The sequence below is a fragment of the Epinephelus fuscoguttatus genome, linkage group LG15, assembly GCF_011397635.1.
Source record: "Epinephelus fuscoguttatus linkage group LG15, E.fuscoguttatus.final_Chr_v1".
NCBI classification, from domain to species: domain Eukaryota; kingdom Metazoa; phylum Chordata; class Actinopteri; order Perciformes; family Serranidae; genus Epinephelus; species Epinephelus fuscoguttatus.
The window spans coordinates 28,918,496-28,934,949 of NC_064766.1; the positions used below are offsets into that span (position 1 = coordinate 28,918,496).

At 43.4% G+C, this 16,454-nt stretch overlaps 1 protein-coding gene across 1 annotated transcript in view; it reads right to left on the minus strand.

Moving 5' to 3' along the window:
* Positions 1–86: 86 nt before the first annotated feature.
* Positions 87–16,454, minus strand: part of dnah9l (dynein, axonemal, heavy polypeptide 9 like) — a 47,684-nt gene continuing 31,316 nt past the window's right edge. The window contains exons 58-89 of the mRNA XM_049598221.1: positions 16,271–16,432; positions 15,795–15,854; positions 15,366–15,539; positions 15,129–15,275; positions 14,832–14,945; positions 14,452–14,595; positions 13,755–13,937; positions 12,436–12,537; positions 11,796–11,930; positions 11,517–11,690; positions 11,240–11,372; positions 9,552–9,654; positions 9,253–9,375; positions 8,962–9,166; positions 8,647–8,811; positions 8,368–8,508; positions 6,786–6,956; positions 6,584–6,706; positions 6,238–6,431; positions 6,002–6,150; positions 5,746–5,873; positions 5,360–5,497; positions 4,724–4,813; positions 4,451–4,642; positions 4,217–4,336; positions 3,117–3,176; positions 2,607–2,789; positions 2,263–2,445; positions 1,908–2,023; positions 1,536–1,648; positions 1,277–1,417; positions 87–372 (exon numbers count right to left, since the gene is read on the minus strand). Of these exons, the coding sequence (XP_049454178.1) occupies positions 125–372; positions 1,277–1,417; positions 1,536–1,648; positions 1,908–2,023; positions 2,263–2,445; positions 2,607–2,789; positions 3,117–3,176; positions 4,217–4,336; positions 4,451–4,642; positions 4,724–4,813; positions 5,360–5,497; positions 5,746–5,873; positions 6,002–6,150; positions 6,238–6,431; positions 6,584–6,706; positions 6,786–6,956; positions 8,368–8,508; positions 8,647–8,811; positions 8,962–9,166; positions 9,253–9,375; positions 9,552–9,654; positions 11,240–11,372; positions 11,517–11,690; positions 11,796–11,930; positions 12,436–12,537; positions 13,755–13,937; positions 14,452–14,595; positions 14,832–14,945; positions 15,129–15,275; positions 15,366–15,539; positions 15,795–15,854; positions 16,271–16,432 (4,614 nt within the window). The 3' untranslated portion in view covers positions 87–124. The remainder of the gene's footprint in view (positions 373–1,276; positions 1,418–1,535; positions 1,649–1,907; positions 2,024–2,262; positions 2,446–2,606; positions 2,790–3,116; positions 3,177–4,216; positions 4,337–4,450; positions 4,643–4,723; positions 4,814–5,359; positions 5,498–5,745; positions 5,874–6,001; positions 6,151–6,237; positions 6,432–6,583; positions 6,707–6,785; positions 6,957–8,367; positions 8,509–8,646; positions 8,812–8,961; positions 9,167–9,252; positions 9,376–9,551; positions 9,655–11,239; positions 11,373–11,516; positions 11,691–11,795; positions 11,931–12,435; positions 12,538–13,754; positions 13,938–14,451; positions 14,596–14,831; positions 14,946–15,128; positions 15,276–15,365; positions 15,540–15,794; positions 15,855–16,270; positions 16,433–16,454) is intronic.

The window sequence follows — 16,454 nt, forward strand, 5'->3', positions numbered from 1 at the left end:
ATCCAGTACACGTGTATATTGCAGTATATATAAAGTAGACAAGTTGAGGATCTCACATGCTACACACCTACTTTGCCCTATAAAATAAAATCCCTCTCACATTCTGATTCGTGACCCCTGACCCCTAAACACTGAGCAGCAGAGCCACTCCTGCCAGCACCCACTTGGCAGGTCTCTCCCTGGTTTTGAGACTGAAAGTCCAAACATATGTTGGTCCTCTGATCTTGGTCTTGTAGAGCGGACACTCGTAGATATTCCTTGTCTCCTGGCGGTCATTAGGCACAGCTCGGACTGAGATGACGGGCATGGCCGGGGTCAGTTCCTTTAGACGGGCTTCAGTGATCACCCCGGCCTGAGTGTCCCACCTTGCTCCTGTGGGGAAGGAAAATGGGATTAACATGTTTAAGAATGAGGGCATTTTAACATTACAAATAGGGTGTGGAGCGTAAAGGGTTACTTCCAGCCTGGACCCTATTGTTCCATGTTTTAGTTTCTAAGTGGGAACAAAAATGTTTGAAATTTATCCAGTACTGAGCGAGAGCGCTACAGCCGGCAGCAGTGAAACAGGCTGCAGTGTAACCACTTGAGCATGTTTGCATTGTCAATTTACGTCCACTTCAAGTGTTTGGTTTTGCCACTAACCAGTTCGGATTATTATTCTAAGTCTCTGACAACACTGTGAAAAGGATCCTTACAGAGACAGACCTTTTTCTTAATGAGTAAGGTCCTTTTGGTTTAACCAGAAACAGCCCTGAAATCGCTATCACCAAACCCACCAGACTCCATTTAAATAAACAGTAATTTTAGAGTTGTACAACACATGTTGTTCAGAGTCAACAGAAACAAAATGAAATTCACAAAAGACGTCTTGGTCATCTTTCCACTGTTACAACGATCAATAACTCTGGTTTGACTAAAATAAACTCTTAATTCACTCAGTTAGATGTGAAATCTAGTGGGTGCCAATTTTGCAGTTTCTGGGTAAACAAAAAATGATCTTACTCTTTACCAAAAAGGTTCATCTCTGTGATACTTTACATAATGTTATCAGACACTCATAATAACAATCTGAGCCTGGCAGAGGCAAAAACAAGCACTTACAGTTGACGTAATTTGAGGGTGGTTACACTGCAGCCTGTTTCTCTGCTACTAGCTGCAGTGCTCTCGCTCAGTACGGGAGCAAACTTAGCTTTTATTCAAAGTGTCCAAAGATAATTATCTTGCTTAAGGATCAGTCGGAGAAAAAAGGCCCTTGGGAGATGAAAGGCTTGTTTACCTTCTAAGTAAAGTCCATATACATATGCACCCTCCCTGGCAGGTTGGTTGAACTCTTCCTTAAACTTCTTGGTCACATCCACGGTCAGGTTCACTTTATCCAGGGGCCACTCGTTCTTACGCGCCAGAGACTGCATCACCGCTGGACAAAGAAAAAACAAAACACAGACAGTACAGAAAAAAAGATGAGGGGAGAGTTGTGAAAATATTTCAGTCAAGCCATGGCAGTAATTTAATCTGTGTGCATTAACATGTGTTACCAGTGAGGAAGGACTGAGGGTTGAAAAGTCCAGACAGCCAGACAACACTAGGCAGAGACAGGTCCTGAGTCCAGCTATCCAGCTCCTTACAACGCTGCAACACATCATTATACCTGACACACACACACACGCACACACAGAAAAAGATCTTAGGATAATGTCAGTGTTCTGGACATTGTAAAACAGCATGTGTACTCCTTACAGCTACTGTAGATAGATTAATCGATACATAATGTATGACAGGACCGTATCTCACACAGCTAATCACATCATTATTCTCAATTCTAAAATGTTTCCTCCACATTTTTAAAAGCACATTACTTGCTCACATTCAGACATGACTGACACAGACACAAATACAAATACACACACCATATTGCCAGGCTGTAGATGGAGGGGTAGGCCAGCTTGGTCCAGGTATCAGGGACATTGTCAAAGAACAAGGCTGACTGCAGCTTCTCCATCTCAGAGGAGATGGCCAGTTCACCCTTTGACAGACACATTTAACATGAATACACACATCAAAGGTGCTATGATCACTGAATCATTACCATGTCAAATTTGCCTACTTTTTACACTGCAGTACACTGCCCCTGATCAGATGATGAAAATGTGCAGCTTGGATTTGTGTTGCAGACCAAGATGTAATAATTTATTTGATAATGTCGAGATGTTGAGAGCTGCACTGTACACAAACATACAAACACACACAAAGGTTAAAGCACACCTTGAGCCCCAGGTCGAGCTCCTTGAGTGAGCGCCGTATCTCAGAGATGAGCATGTTCATGCGCTCACACTCCTGGAAGCAGACCAGGATGTATGGGGACCGCTCAGCTGTTTTAGAGGTGATGTCGGACATGTTGTACTCCTCCGGTAGCTTTTCCAGCACCTCATCTAAAATTGTTTTCACCTGAGGAAGAGTGGTAGAAAAACTAGCATTAATAAATTTGTGTATCAGTATCGTTGTGTGTTTACTAGTCTTATAAAAGGCTCAGTCAGTTAATAAAAATAATGTTGTTTAATTCCTGTCACAGAAATCTAATCCCATAATAATTGAACAGGTGCAGCTACCTTCTCCTCCACGGTCTGTGAGGCCCCCTCCCCCATCACAGCATCAGGAGACTGCAGCTCCAGCAGAGTGTGGAAAAGGTTATCTGACGTCACTGTCAAGAACTCAATTTCTGCGTTGGGGTGCAACCCATAATGCACCGGGCTCTCGTGGGGCAGCATCTCATCTATGAAATCGTGGTAGCCCTGGAAATGTAGAGAGAGTCCTCACAAATTCAGTGTAACATGGGGTGAGTAACTGATGGTCATTAGGGGGGGTGAAGTATTCCTTTAACGTGTTTTACAGTCAGATATATTTAGTGTATGAACTGCCTTGTGGGAATTGAACTTTTAATCTTTATGTATCCAGGGACAGCAGACTGAACTTTTTCAGTGATTGCTTATTGTACATCCACAGAGAGGCAGCAGGATGCAGCTGCACTTCTGTTGAGGCTGGTTAAATATTCAACATCAGGGAGCTCTGACAATAAAAGTTAAACTGTTTCAAGGAAATGCTTCCTCATCTCTAGTTACCTGGTAGTCCAGGTTGGAGGGGACGACAAACCCAGGAGCCAAAGCAAGCTTCCGGTCAAACTGGGAAAGAAAACAGAAAGATTAATTTCAGCTTCAGATCTTTTTTATAACTTAAATTTTTATTAAGTTTTCACATGCATATAGACAAAACAATACAGTAAACAAGATACAAATTAAAATAACAATAGTAATAACACTAACAAACTGTCTGGAGATGAGCCACTATTGAGTCCATTGTTCCATTTGGCATTTGTTCAGTTGGTGTCACGTCTCATATAGATGTTCCATTTTTCCCAGTTCTTTCAAATACATTCTCTTTGACTCTCAAAAGGCATGTCAATTTTTCCATAACAAAGATTTCCTGGACAATTTCCAACCACTGTTCCTGTCTTGGGATATTTACATTGAGCCAGTTTCTTGTGACTGCTTTCTTACTTGCTGCGAGTAATAGTTTAGTCAAGTACAGATCTTCTTTCATTACAACCTTCTCGATATTCCCAAGATACATCACTGGACAAGTATTTGGGATTTCATATCCCAAGACATTTTTTTACAACTAAATTAACATTTTCCCAGTATATCCTCATTTTTGTACAGTTCCAGAAGATGTGTGCATGGTCTGCCTCCACACTCCCACATAGTCTCCAGCAGTTTTGTTGTATAGCGAGTTGCCTAGATTTTATTTTTGGTGTTATAAAATAGCGAGTTAGGTTTTTCCAGCAGACTCAGCTTCAGATCTTTAACACAGTACAAAGTATTTATTTGTCCCAACCCAGAAAGGCAGAATTTCTTGGTCCAACAGTGGCCTAAATCTGGCACGTCTGGTTGCCAGACACTCCTTAGCTTGTATGTGCAGTCTCTGGCCCACAGCTAGCCAAATTGCTGCTAATTGGAGCTGATTCTCAGCTCGAAATTGTCCAAGTCTGCACTCTAAAACACAGCTAAATCTGGCAGTCATTCTCTGTCTGTGCCAAAGCCAGTTCACTTTGGTCCTCTTGTGTGAGAACACAGCTGAGTGTGCCAACACTCAACCTCAAATCAACAAGACTGGGGAGGATTACATCCACTTTGTCTTTCTCTTCATGAGCAGATATACAAACCTGGTTGGGCTGCATGTATTCTTCCAAGTATGTCCTGCAGAGCCGTCTGTCCCAGTCATCAGTGATGTGTCCTCCGTACATTATCTCTCCAAACAGATACCTCAGGTCCTCCCATGGCACCTTCATCATCAGAATTATTTTTGAAATGCACTGCTAACACAATCATCATCTTTATTATTATCATCATGCCGTGGCACACATCCTGCGCTCACATGCACCAACAACACACCCCACCTGTGCATTAGCCTCCAGGTAGTTGTAGAGGACATTAACTGATATCGTCAGGTCTCCAGTGTTGAACGGATACTTTCTGTTCCAACCCTGGGGTCCAAACTTCCTCCTCTCTGCCACACAGGCGTGGAAGTAACACAGAGAGAAGAGGATGGTCTTAAACTCCTGCTCACGGCTGCACTGGTCCAGGATGTCCTGGAAAGAGATCAATGAGTTAATAAATAAATACATAAACAAATAAGCTCTGCTAGCACAAATCAGACAACAGATGCTCACCTGGTCAAAGTTATCCAGAGCAGCATGCACATTGGCATGCATACCTGTTGGAGGTTCATTGGTGATCTTGATAGCGTTTTCCAGAATGCCCTGAGGACAATGATTCACATGTGTATTTAATGCCACTACTTTGAGGGCGAGAGGAAGCGTACTCCCTGGACAGGCTGGCAGGCTATCACAGGGCTGACACACAGAGACAGACAACTATTCACGCTCACATTCACACCTACGGACAATTTAGAGTCACCAATCAACTTAACCTTCATGTCTTTGGACTGTGGGAGGAAGCCGGAGTACCTGGAGAAAACCCTGACACAGAGAGAACATTCAGGCTCCACGAAGAAGGGCTCAAGCCAGCCGGTGAATTTGAACCCTGCTCTGCTAGGCTGTACAGTTTTTCAAATGTGGTTTTTGGCACTTTGAGCACCACAAGCAACTCACACCAAAACAGTCTACATTGATAAATAGCACTACAGGTAAGAGGAAGAATATGTTGTTTTGATTCTGGGATGAACTGTCTCTTTAATAGCGTGAGGAACTAGTGTACATCAAAGACACCTGGGAGCCTTCATTCATTTCATGTATATATGCTTGATGCATTGAAATGACCTTACAGCACGCACACTGCATCTCTACCTGTGGGATAATGTGTTCCTGAGGTACTGGTGCCGGCTCGGCGCTCATAAACACTCTGTAGTCTGGATGGCTGCCTTCACAGCAGAGCTCCAGGAGCTTCTCAAGTGAACCCAGCCAGCGAGCAACCAGGTGGATGTTCTACAGGGACATGAAAGAAAACACGCCATCAATATCTTGTATCGCACAGAGACAGTGTGAACCTCGAGGCATGACAAATAGAGTATTTAGAGTTTCAGTGACTAACTATAATTAAAAAACTAATTACATTAACTACATTTAAATAATTACCAATTATGTTTTTGCAGAATTACTCTACGTCACATGTTTCTATCCTCAGATAACACATTCGTTCTATCTGTCCAAATATTCAGAACTTCCAGTCAGACCTGCAAAATAACCCAGTGTCCCTCCTTAGCAGCCTCCTCCATGGCAACCTCAGCCACAGCCTCCTGGCCCTGGCCCAAGGATACGTTGTGGAGCTTCCCAAGGTCGATAGTGAAACCCAGCTTCCTTCCTGGGAACACACACACCGGATTTGAAGTCTTTCTGGGTGCTGATGTAGATTAAAATCTCCCCTTAGGAAAGATCACAATGATATTGGCAATAAACAGTGAGGAAAGTGGAAAACTCTGTTCACAGTACCCAGTGATTCCACGTCTTTAAGTGGGTCCACTCCGGGGGAGAGGATGAAGAACACAGGTGAGGCTGGTCCACTTTCTCTGAAGGACTTTGCAAAGTCAGTCTTGCGGCCTTCAGTATACTTCACCCCGAGCTTCTCCTCCACAAAGTTCCTACAATGTGACAGTGGGGATAGAAAAGTATAATAAGATAATGAGAAAGGAAAAAACACAACATAAGAGGTAAGAAACCCTGCTCACCTGAGAGCATAGGTCATGCGGTCAGGTCGCAGGGCTCTCATCATGATGAGTTTCTGCAAGGAGCTTTTCCCCTTCCACTCCTGAGGAAACTTTTCTTTCTCTGGACACTCTGACTCCACCAATTTCTTCCAGCGCTTAGGAGAGCCTTCGATGTCCCGATCCAGACCACGAAACTCATCAGTAAAACTCATCACCTGGGCAAAGACAGGGGACAGCAGGGGGTGTTTGACAATATCAGTTACAGATGTGAGCCAGTGGAGAAGGGCCTGTGTGGATGTGTGTGTGTGTGTGTGTGTGTGTGTGTGTGTGTGTGTGTGTGTGTGTGTGTGTGTGTGTGTGCGGGCACCTTGATGGCGCTCCATGCTGAGTTGGAAAGAAAGTCGAGGGGACTGACGTAGTTGTGGTCAATGTTAAATCGCAGTAGGAAGTCTAGCTCACGCACATCTATCTCCTTACTCATCAGGAGCAACTAAAAGAGAAAGAACACAGTCAGGGACGAAACACATGCACTCTCTGTCTCTCTAAAGCTGACACACACACATACACACCTGGAAGGCTAGCTGTGCAGTAAAGGTGAGCTTGTCTCCCTCAAATAGTCCCCTGCTGATGTAGTTGAAGGTGGAGTAGGTTACACAGTCTATGAGCGTGTTTACTCTGCTCTTCACGTCCTCACAGGCCTCTGCCATCTCCACCGCCTTGTGGAAAACCACATTAAAGGCCTGAGAACAAGAGGGGAGAAAGTTTAGTGTGACCTCTGCAGAAATTCATCACAGGTTTCACACAAGTTAGAAAACGAGTCAATATGAGTGTCTGCTTCTTTCCAATTTAGTTTGACAGTTCCTGGGCTGTCAGCCTCAGGTACAACATAAAGTCAAATGTCTGTTTTATTTAGTGTTACAGTAACGTTAGGCACATGTCGCTATGTCGATTCAATTAAATTTAATGTTACAATCGTAGCATGGGTTAATGTCCAGAGCTTGAGTTATTAGCGGCTCAGTCCCAGCAATGGGTCAGGCGTTACGGTTGTGTTAGGTGAGTCGCCCAGCAGCCCAGCTAACATTTACAATTAGCATTGTAAAATGTAGCCCGGCGGGCAGCCTGGCGACTGTGTTTAGCTATTCCCCTGCCTACTTCTATGATGATGGTCCCTGTAATAAATGTAATATATTTGCTGAGATGGAGGCAAGGCTCAGTGACTAGAAGAGCTGGTAGAAGCGCTCCATAGCTGTAACTTACTCAAGTAGCCGTAGTAGCTCTAGTGCTAACTCCAGGAGCTAACGCTAACGTCCCTACTTTTCTCCATGAGCCAGAGCTGTGAGCCTGTGAGCCTGAGAAGAGTAGGAACGTTAGCGTGGCAGCCGACTAGTGCTAATGCTAACGTCCCTACTCTTCTGCATGTATACTGTGTATTGTTTTTCGGCACTACCTTGTTCTCTAAGGCTGATGTAAGGTGAATTACTCCTGTGTGGGATCAATAAAGTTCTTATCTTAGCCATCTGAGAAGAGCAAATACATTGTTTTTGGTGCCTAACTGTTTCCCAAGTATATTAGTGTGTGTGTGAATGAATAAACGAGAGGCATTAACGTAAATTTCTTTGTAGAAAGGCACTTTATGAAATTAATTCCATTCACTTGTATTAGTTTACAGCGCAGCCTTGCCACATCCAATATGGCGGTGACACTGATGCATCGCAGCAGTGGGCAATCCCACTTGATGCGGCGTCTACGTATATATGTCTATGACTCACTCTACCATGTTTGCAGTCAAACTATGCTAACTCTGCTCTCTGTACTGACATGTCCGTTCTGCACTGGAGGCTTCAGGTTTCATTGCCGGTGTTGTGTCGAATTCTGTCCCCCCTGTCGATATGTGTTTCCCACATTAGACAGAATTCGCTTTTGAATTAGTAACGTTCCTGATCCACGTTGCCCGGGGTACGTTTGAACCTTAAATTTCAGGGAAGTGCAGTCATCACCCCCTTCAGTAGAGGAATGTAAAACACCCCTCTAGTGACAAACTTTGCACAGATATAAGTCAGTATAGTCAAATTCAGACATTTTAGGGGACATGATCATAAGAAAAATAGATTTCTGAGTGATTCTGAGTGTTTAACTTTCCCTCCAGGTTACCTTGAGGCTAAACTGGTACATGGGGTTGATCTTGTTGAGATCGTTCATGATAAAGTAGAGCAGAGAGGCTCTGACAGCAACAGGACGGTAGTGTTCTCTGGCTTCGTTGATCTTCACCTCGTTAACTTTAGCCTCCAGGACCTGAGAATGTAGGAATGGAGGGAGAAGAAAGAAGAAGAGGTGAAGCAAGTAAATGATGTACTATGAAATATGCAAAACAAGTTATTTTTGTGTTCATTTCAGGGTATAAAAACCAAGCACACATATTCACCCTGTTACCTTCATCTCAATCTCAGCAGCAGTGTGCTTGGTGGTCTCAAGCTTCTCCACCAGCACGTTGTCGCCCAGGAAGTTACTCTCCGCAGCAGACAGCCTGGTCAGCAGCTCGTCCTCCAGGAGCTTCAGCTCAATCTTGAACATGTTCTGCTGTTTGGTCAGCTCACTCTGCAGGAAGATTTACCCACACTGCTTGGATCATTTTGAAAATTGCTCACTTTGTATAGCAATATTTCCTCTTGTTTACAACAGTGTTGGATATTACATTACATTTTAACATGGAAGAAAAAGAGGATGCTAATAACTAAGTGACTCCACCTTGAGGTGCTCGAGGTCTGGTCTTTCCTGATTCACCACCTGGGCCAGGAGCTGGTCCTCTAAACCATCCCTGGTCACGGTAAAATTGATGAGTGTAGTCTGGGCTTGAATCTCTGGCTTGTAGTGAGGATTGGCCAACTTGGTGTGGAGGATCAGTCTGAAGCCTGGGTGGAAGAAACACTCCTTGTCCCCAACCTTTATACAACTGTGAGAGAGCGGAACAGAGGAAGGGAGCTTGAAGCCTGAGTGGAGAGGGCAGAACACTGAAGAACAAATGAATGTTTTTCCCACCTTCCCTTCTTGATGGTGTGCCGTCCCAGCAGAGGGTCAATAACAGGGTCAATGGTCTCCTCCAGGTTCTCTATGAGGACGGTATCCCCTGCTACGACAGCCTGTTCTATTACATCTACATACCTGGAACATTAATACATGAAAAAAGAATATTAACACAAATATTGTCAGTCCTGGTCGAGACAATAATAGTGCTGCTGAAAACTACAGCATCAGATATAAAGCAGCATTTACGGTCCAGAGCGTGGCCGTACTGAAGGCCTTTATCTCCACTTGAGGATGAAAGTGGAAACACTCACCCTCTCTGCCCTAGACTCACAACCTTGAGGCTGCTGCCATGGCGACTCTTGATCCACTTGATGCCTTGCAGCTGAGGGTCAATGAGGAGAGGCCAGCGCTCACCTGCGGGAATACACACATGGAGATTTGACCATATTATTGAGTAGCACTGCACAGTTTGTACTGCCTGTCGGAAAGGCACTACTATAATTTTAGTATTATGGTATACCAGTACAGCGCCCGATCAAAACACGCCTATTCAGAATGTGCCTATTATTTGGCCTCCTGTACTGCTGCTTGCAGCTTTCTCAAGAACTGCTCATACAAACAACACTCAACACTGCACCTCCTGGGTCCAGCAAGCTTACTCGAACATTTTGTGGTCTCAATGAAGAAGGAACAAAAGCATTCATTACAAATGTTACATCACTGCTGCTTGAAATATTTTAGTTTCTACACTGTTATATCTCCTGTCTCTCTCTCTTCATCTACAGTAAACTTAAGAGTGCAGGCTGTATAACACAGTACGCCTGTTGTTAGAGATCTTTGTCCTGTTAATGTGATGGTTTTATCTTGTGGACGTGTTTCACGTTTATGTTTTCCTGAGGCAGACCAAAGACAATTTTCCTGCCTCAGCTGGGCAATAAAGTTCATTCTGTTTTACTGTTGAATGTGCTGTTGCGAGCAACAGAGAGTGAGTTGCGCCCAGCATGCCGTCGGTGGTGCAGCAGTTAATAGGGGTCCTCTATCAGTACACTACACAGTGTGCACTTCTGGCGGTAGTTGTGCACTATGAATAAAAATGCCTCGTAGATCTGAAGAGCTGGCATTCGACACTGCACTTCCTTGGATCCTCAGCAACACACCTGATAAGTGTGAAGCTCTGATGAGCAGTGGTCAAGAAAATTGAGAACAGACGAGGGTTTACAAAAGGAATGCCACAGAAATAAGTCTTTGGGCTTTATTGTGTTTATGTCCTCGGTGATTTGTAGCACGTAATGACTGCAGTGCAGTGCTATATGTGTTTTTTATCATCAAATAAATTCAGACAGACGCCCCCTTTACACTGCCTGTTCAACGCGGAAAATGTGGTGCCATTATTCCGCCTCACCTTTTTGTATAAAGGGTATGATCGTGAGATGAAGGGACAGAGTTGTCTCACCTTGAAGCTGAAAGTGGATGTAGAAATAACGCCGAATTGATATCTGTGTAAAAGGGACAGTGAGAAGGGTGAGAATAGTGTAACTTTTTGACGACAGGTTATGTGTGTGACCCACCACGGGGGTATTTAAAAAGCAGCTAACAGCAGTTAGCAGCTAACTCAAAGAAGAAGGAAAGCAGCTGAAAATACCTCCCTACCTTCCAAGCAGAGGGCAAATCAGCTGCCATATAACACGTACGATAAATGATTGCCATTGCCATGTTATGTTATTGGTATTGTTAGAAAGTGCTGTCACATATGTTATATGTCACATTAGACACTGACGCTGTACTTAAATGTCATGCTCGTCACCTCTTTTGCCTCTGGAACGTCGGCATGGTATCTAAAATCACACACCGGGGTGGCATCATGCTGGTTTGGTTCTATATAAAAAAAGCATGGCATAATGGAGGGTCTTCACTGCAGCCCAACAACAGAATTTGTGTGCAAAAAGAGCTGTGGACTCCTTCCAATTCAGTTAGATGTCTATTTACTGCCATTACTCACAGTTTGTGAGGATGGTTGCATTCTGAGTTGACATTTTGTCTCCTGGTAAGCCTTCATTGTTCCACTGGGCCACCATGGCATCATCAGTCAGCATCAACACTGGATCTAAGCCTCCTGTCATGGGAACGGGCACCTGAGGGAGAGATACAAGAAAAGATGTTATCATGGAAATCTCAACACGACCTCCCGTTGTAAGGACAGGCAGCTGTGGGAAGGACGGAGTGACAGATTCCCAAATCATACATAGGAAATTATTTCTTCATCGTAAGATTGTGACCTTCTGGCTGCGCAGGAAGGGCATCCACAGGTTGTCTAGCAGCTCTCTCCTGTACTTCTTGGAGAAGGAGCCGGCATAGGAGATGAAGGCTGCGGTTAGAAGGACGTCCCCACTCAGAGTTTCCTCCTGCTCATGGTACTGAGCCACTGAGTGGGCCCAGCGCACATTCTCACTCTGAAACATACATGGGTAATACACATAAAGCACCCCTTATTCCCTAAATATTTAGTATGGAACACTAAAATAAAATATCTCCATATTGATTGCTGCTGTGCCCACCTCCAGTCCTTTGACCAGCCGATTGGCTAACTCTATCGTCTTGTTGGTGCGGTTGACCTCTTCCTGAAAGCGCAGTTTCTCTGACGTGGCTTTCTCAAATGCTGTTGTCAGAGTTTCCAGGCTGCTGTCCAGCTCCTGAGAGAGATAATAAGATGACTTGTGGCTGTAGATGTTCCTGAATAAAATCTCTTTAATTTTCCTTTTAAATTAATTTAATACTACGTGCGAGCTGTAAGTGACCTGACAATTAATGTTATAAAACCACATATTAACCTCTGTTTAAAATGTGCTCAGGAAGGTCTGCTAGTTCAACAAGCTAATAAAACACATCCAGTAGCAATCACATTTTTAGAGAAACTGCTGCAGGAGAAGTGGTAGTGCTGTGGCAGTGGATTATCAGATGGCCTATAAAAGTCACTGCCACCAGCAGTAAAATTATGTAGAGCCAGTGTGAAAAAACTGCTGTCCCTTAGTGACAGGCACATCAGTAAAATGTGGGGGATACCATTTTTGCAAGGAGTAAACTAACAATGAATTTTCTCGTTCAACAGTAAATGTGACAACATGTGCAATATAAATATATTTAAAAAAAAGACAGAGACGACAAAAAAGAAGGGATCAATGATCTCAACAGACATACAGCGAGTTTCTTCCTGATGGCCTCTAGTTTCTCAGCAGCTTCAGCCAGATCAGCATTGGCCTGAGCCAGACACATCCTCTTCATCTCTACCTCACATGATACCTGTGGACGAAACAAACACACACATACATGCAAACACACACAGCAGTTTGACCCATTATTCTGACAGGGAACACAGTACAATTAGCTAAGTGTATGTATAGTTTCATTAGTAAAATACCATGTAATTCTTTCAGATATGCACACAAGACCAAAATCATAACTAGAATTACTGCCCCGTGGTTGTATGCCTCCGCGCACCACTCAAGTTTCTCTTACAGTTTACATCCATATCTGTAAAATAATGGATGCTTCACACACATCTTCCATCCTAGCAGCATGTATATCTAAACAATCAGCACAGTTTCAACTCAGGTACCCAAGATTAGTGTCACCAAGTCAGTATATGAACGAATGTCTCCCCCTCTGTTCCTGGGATGTAGTAATTGCCAGAAAAGTGTTTCATACAAAATATTATGATGTCACAGTGAAGTTGACCTTTGACCTTCTGTATATAAATTATCATCACTTTATCATTTTATCCTATTAGACATTTGTGTGAAGTTTAGACGTGTTTTGTCAGGTCATTCCGACCTTAACCGTTGACCTTCAATTACCAATTTGTAATCAGTTTATTCTTCAGTCTAAATGGACTTTTGTGCCAAATTTGAAAAAAATTCCCACGAGGTGTTTTGGAGATATCGCGCTCATGAGAATGAGACATTGTCCTTGACTTTTGACCTTTCACCACCAAAATCTAATTAGTTCATTGCTGAGTCCAAGTGAATGTTTGTGCCAAATTTGAAGACGTTCCCTTCAGGCGCTCTTCAGATACTGCATTCACAAAAATGAGATGGATGGAGGTCACATTGACCTTAACATTTGACCACCAAAATCCAATCAGTTTATTGTTGAGTCCAGTGGGACATTTGTGCCAAATTTAAAGAAATTCCCTCAAGGTGTTCTTCAGATATCACATTTGCAAGAATGGATGGACAATCTGAAAACGTAATGCTCTGTCTACGGGCTTCGCCAGCATAAAAACAGTCTGTCTATATGATTTCATTAAAATATCATGCACACACTGTGTATTTGCAATAAAACATAACAAAGCAAAATTATACTTACAAAAATCTACCCAGGGCAGCACAGTGGTTTGGGAAGCAGAAAAAAACCCCATCAAACAACAAGAACACAGTACCGTACACTGCAAAATGTCACACACTGTCTCAGCTCTGATGACACTAAATATGTGTGACAGCTGCTGTACACGCGTGTACCTCATGGAAGCGTATGATGTTGATCACCCAGGCACAGAGCCCCGCGGCAGCCGAGGATTTCTGTCGCACAAACTCCGGGTTGAACTCTGGGTCACTGAGGTGCTCGTCTCTGACACACTTCACTGTGGCCTCCGGGATGTGCTCTTTGTCAAAGTTCACCAGAGCCTGCAGGAAGTCATCCACCTGCATGTGCATTCATGTGCAGAGGTGTGTGTGTGGGTTAGATAAAACAATGTCACCTCACGGTCTCAATATATATATTTTTTTCAGGCTTTTAGATTCTAAATCATGAACAGGAATTTAGAAGTGAAATAACATAAAAACAAACAAAGCTTCACGTCATATTGGCAACTGTTTTTGCTCATATGTAAATCACTTTAGCCAGCAAAGTGTCACACAAAGATTAAAAATCTCCTTTAACAGAGGCGAAGACAGCAGCAGCACACAGAACATAAAATATAGAGGTTATCGCACATTCACTGTAACACACACTTATAGTTTAAGAGGAAAAGAATAATCGAAGATCAACACAGCAGTCAACAGATACACATAAAGGACGAGGTATAAAACAGCAGTAAGTCATTTTAAGTGTGACGCAACATCATTTCGGGGAATTTATTTGTGATGGACTTTTTGGCTTTGTGTTAGCCAGCCATTAATCCAGGAAACACTACCAGGCGTCACTGTAAAATATCACCTTGCTCATGACCATCTTGGAAGCCTTCCAGCTGCGATCTTTGGGGATTTTGCCTTGGGGAGACAGTAGCACCAGAACAGCTGCTGAGACATTGGTGACAATAGCTGGAGGGTTGGGGAACGTTCTCAGCTCTGTCAGGTTCAACTGAACAGGCACACACACACACACACACACAAACAACACACACAATTAAATTTTTTTATTTGGAGAGCTGGGATGGAGCCAACCTTGCAACGTGTTTTTTTTTCTTTGTATATTTGCACCTCTAGGGATGTGTTCATATAAAATAAATGGAATGAAATGAAATCAAGCCAATAACATAAACCAATTGTGGTGAGAGGATTCAGGTCTCTGTATTTATGTGTACACAAGTGATTTACCCTGTTTAGTGTATTGAGAGCTGCATTGGCTGCCTGCAGGGCAGGTTCAGCCTTGGCAAGGTCGTCCTCAGTCTCCTGCTGCTGTTTGGTCACCTTAGCTTGGATTGCTGCCACCTGAAGACACAAAACAAAGACACAGAAACATGTCTGCTATGTACTTGGCTGAATTCTGTCTTCTAGCCTGTATATACTGTAAAGTGAAGAGATGGCATGTAAATGTGCTGTCATGTTGTTGATTCAGGACGTCACATCTATTTTACTGTTGCACAAGAAGCCCACAAACACACAGGGTCTTACCCTTTGCTCCTCTGCATCTGCCACAGCTCTCTCTTGGTTGAGCCTGTCTGTCTGTTGTCCTATTTTAGCTATCAGAGCCTCTATATCTGTGTTCCTCTGCCACAGCTCCACCTCCTGCACTGCTAGCTTGGCTTTCAGATCTTCTACCTGAGCAAGACAGAAAGAAAAAAGACCAGGATGTCAAAAGATAAAAAAGGTAAAGACATATTGGGGGAATACAGAAATATATCTTCTGACCTGTGAGGCAGTCGTCTGCAGTTTCTGCAGGCCATTCTCCAACCGCTCCATCTTCTGGGTCAGCTCTGTGCGTTTTTTCCCCAACAGGTTGCCGTAGAGTTTCATGAACTCCAGGAAACTCTTTGGGGTGGTGTAGTTGAAGTGTTTCTCATTCTGCTGGTACTTGACACTCACCTTTACAGTGTGGTTCAACAAGAAAGCGAGAGATAATGTCAGAGAAAATGTCAGAGCTGGTTATCAGAAGAGAGAAAGAAAAATACTCAGGTGCAGAACAAAAAAATACAGCACTACAGGGCACAAAGGAGGTCTGCACACTGTTAGACTCCAAATACAGAGTTTTTCTTTGTGTTTTTTGCAAGGGTTAACAGCATGCAGACCTCCTGTGTGCCTGTGGGTAGTTATCACCCATGATTCTTTGCAACAACTCACCTCATTGACACTGGTGTGGGCGAAGGAGATGAACTCACTGATAGAAGCTCGCACATTTGGCTTCATAGGATAAACAAGCACAGGGATTAAGGGCACTGGATGGAATAACCAGACTTTTCGTCGTAGATCTTAAGGGGCTCTATGTGAAATTCAGAGCGTATTAGTTGTCTGGATTGTCTGGATTTTATTTGTCTTAACAATTTCCCAGTTCATGTATTCTACTGATGTAATGTGGTAGTTAAGGTAAGTAGTTTTAGCTGTAATAACATTAGCACATATAGTAATAGTTTAATTGTGAGATAAAATTATTGTCAAGTTTCATATTCATGGATATGACTGACACAATACCTATATTTCCACATCATGTTTCCACTATTAAAGACATGCATTTCTATTCTCAAACTCCCGAAGAGCAGAAGACATAGTTAATATTTAAAAGAAAGTGAATCTGAATGATAGGGTGAATGTGCTGTCACCTCTAGTCCAGGTATCTTCTCTATGAAAGTCGAGCTGACAGACTGCAGGGCCAGCTGAGGCCAGGGGTGGAACCAGTCTATGGCTGTACAGTTCACCAGCGCTGGAAACTTGCGTGCACGTGTCCGTAATGTGAATCCGACTGGAGAGAAACACAAGACGACCTGGAGGAAAAAGACGATGGCG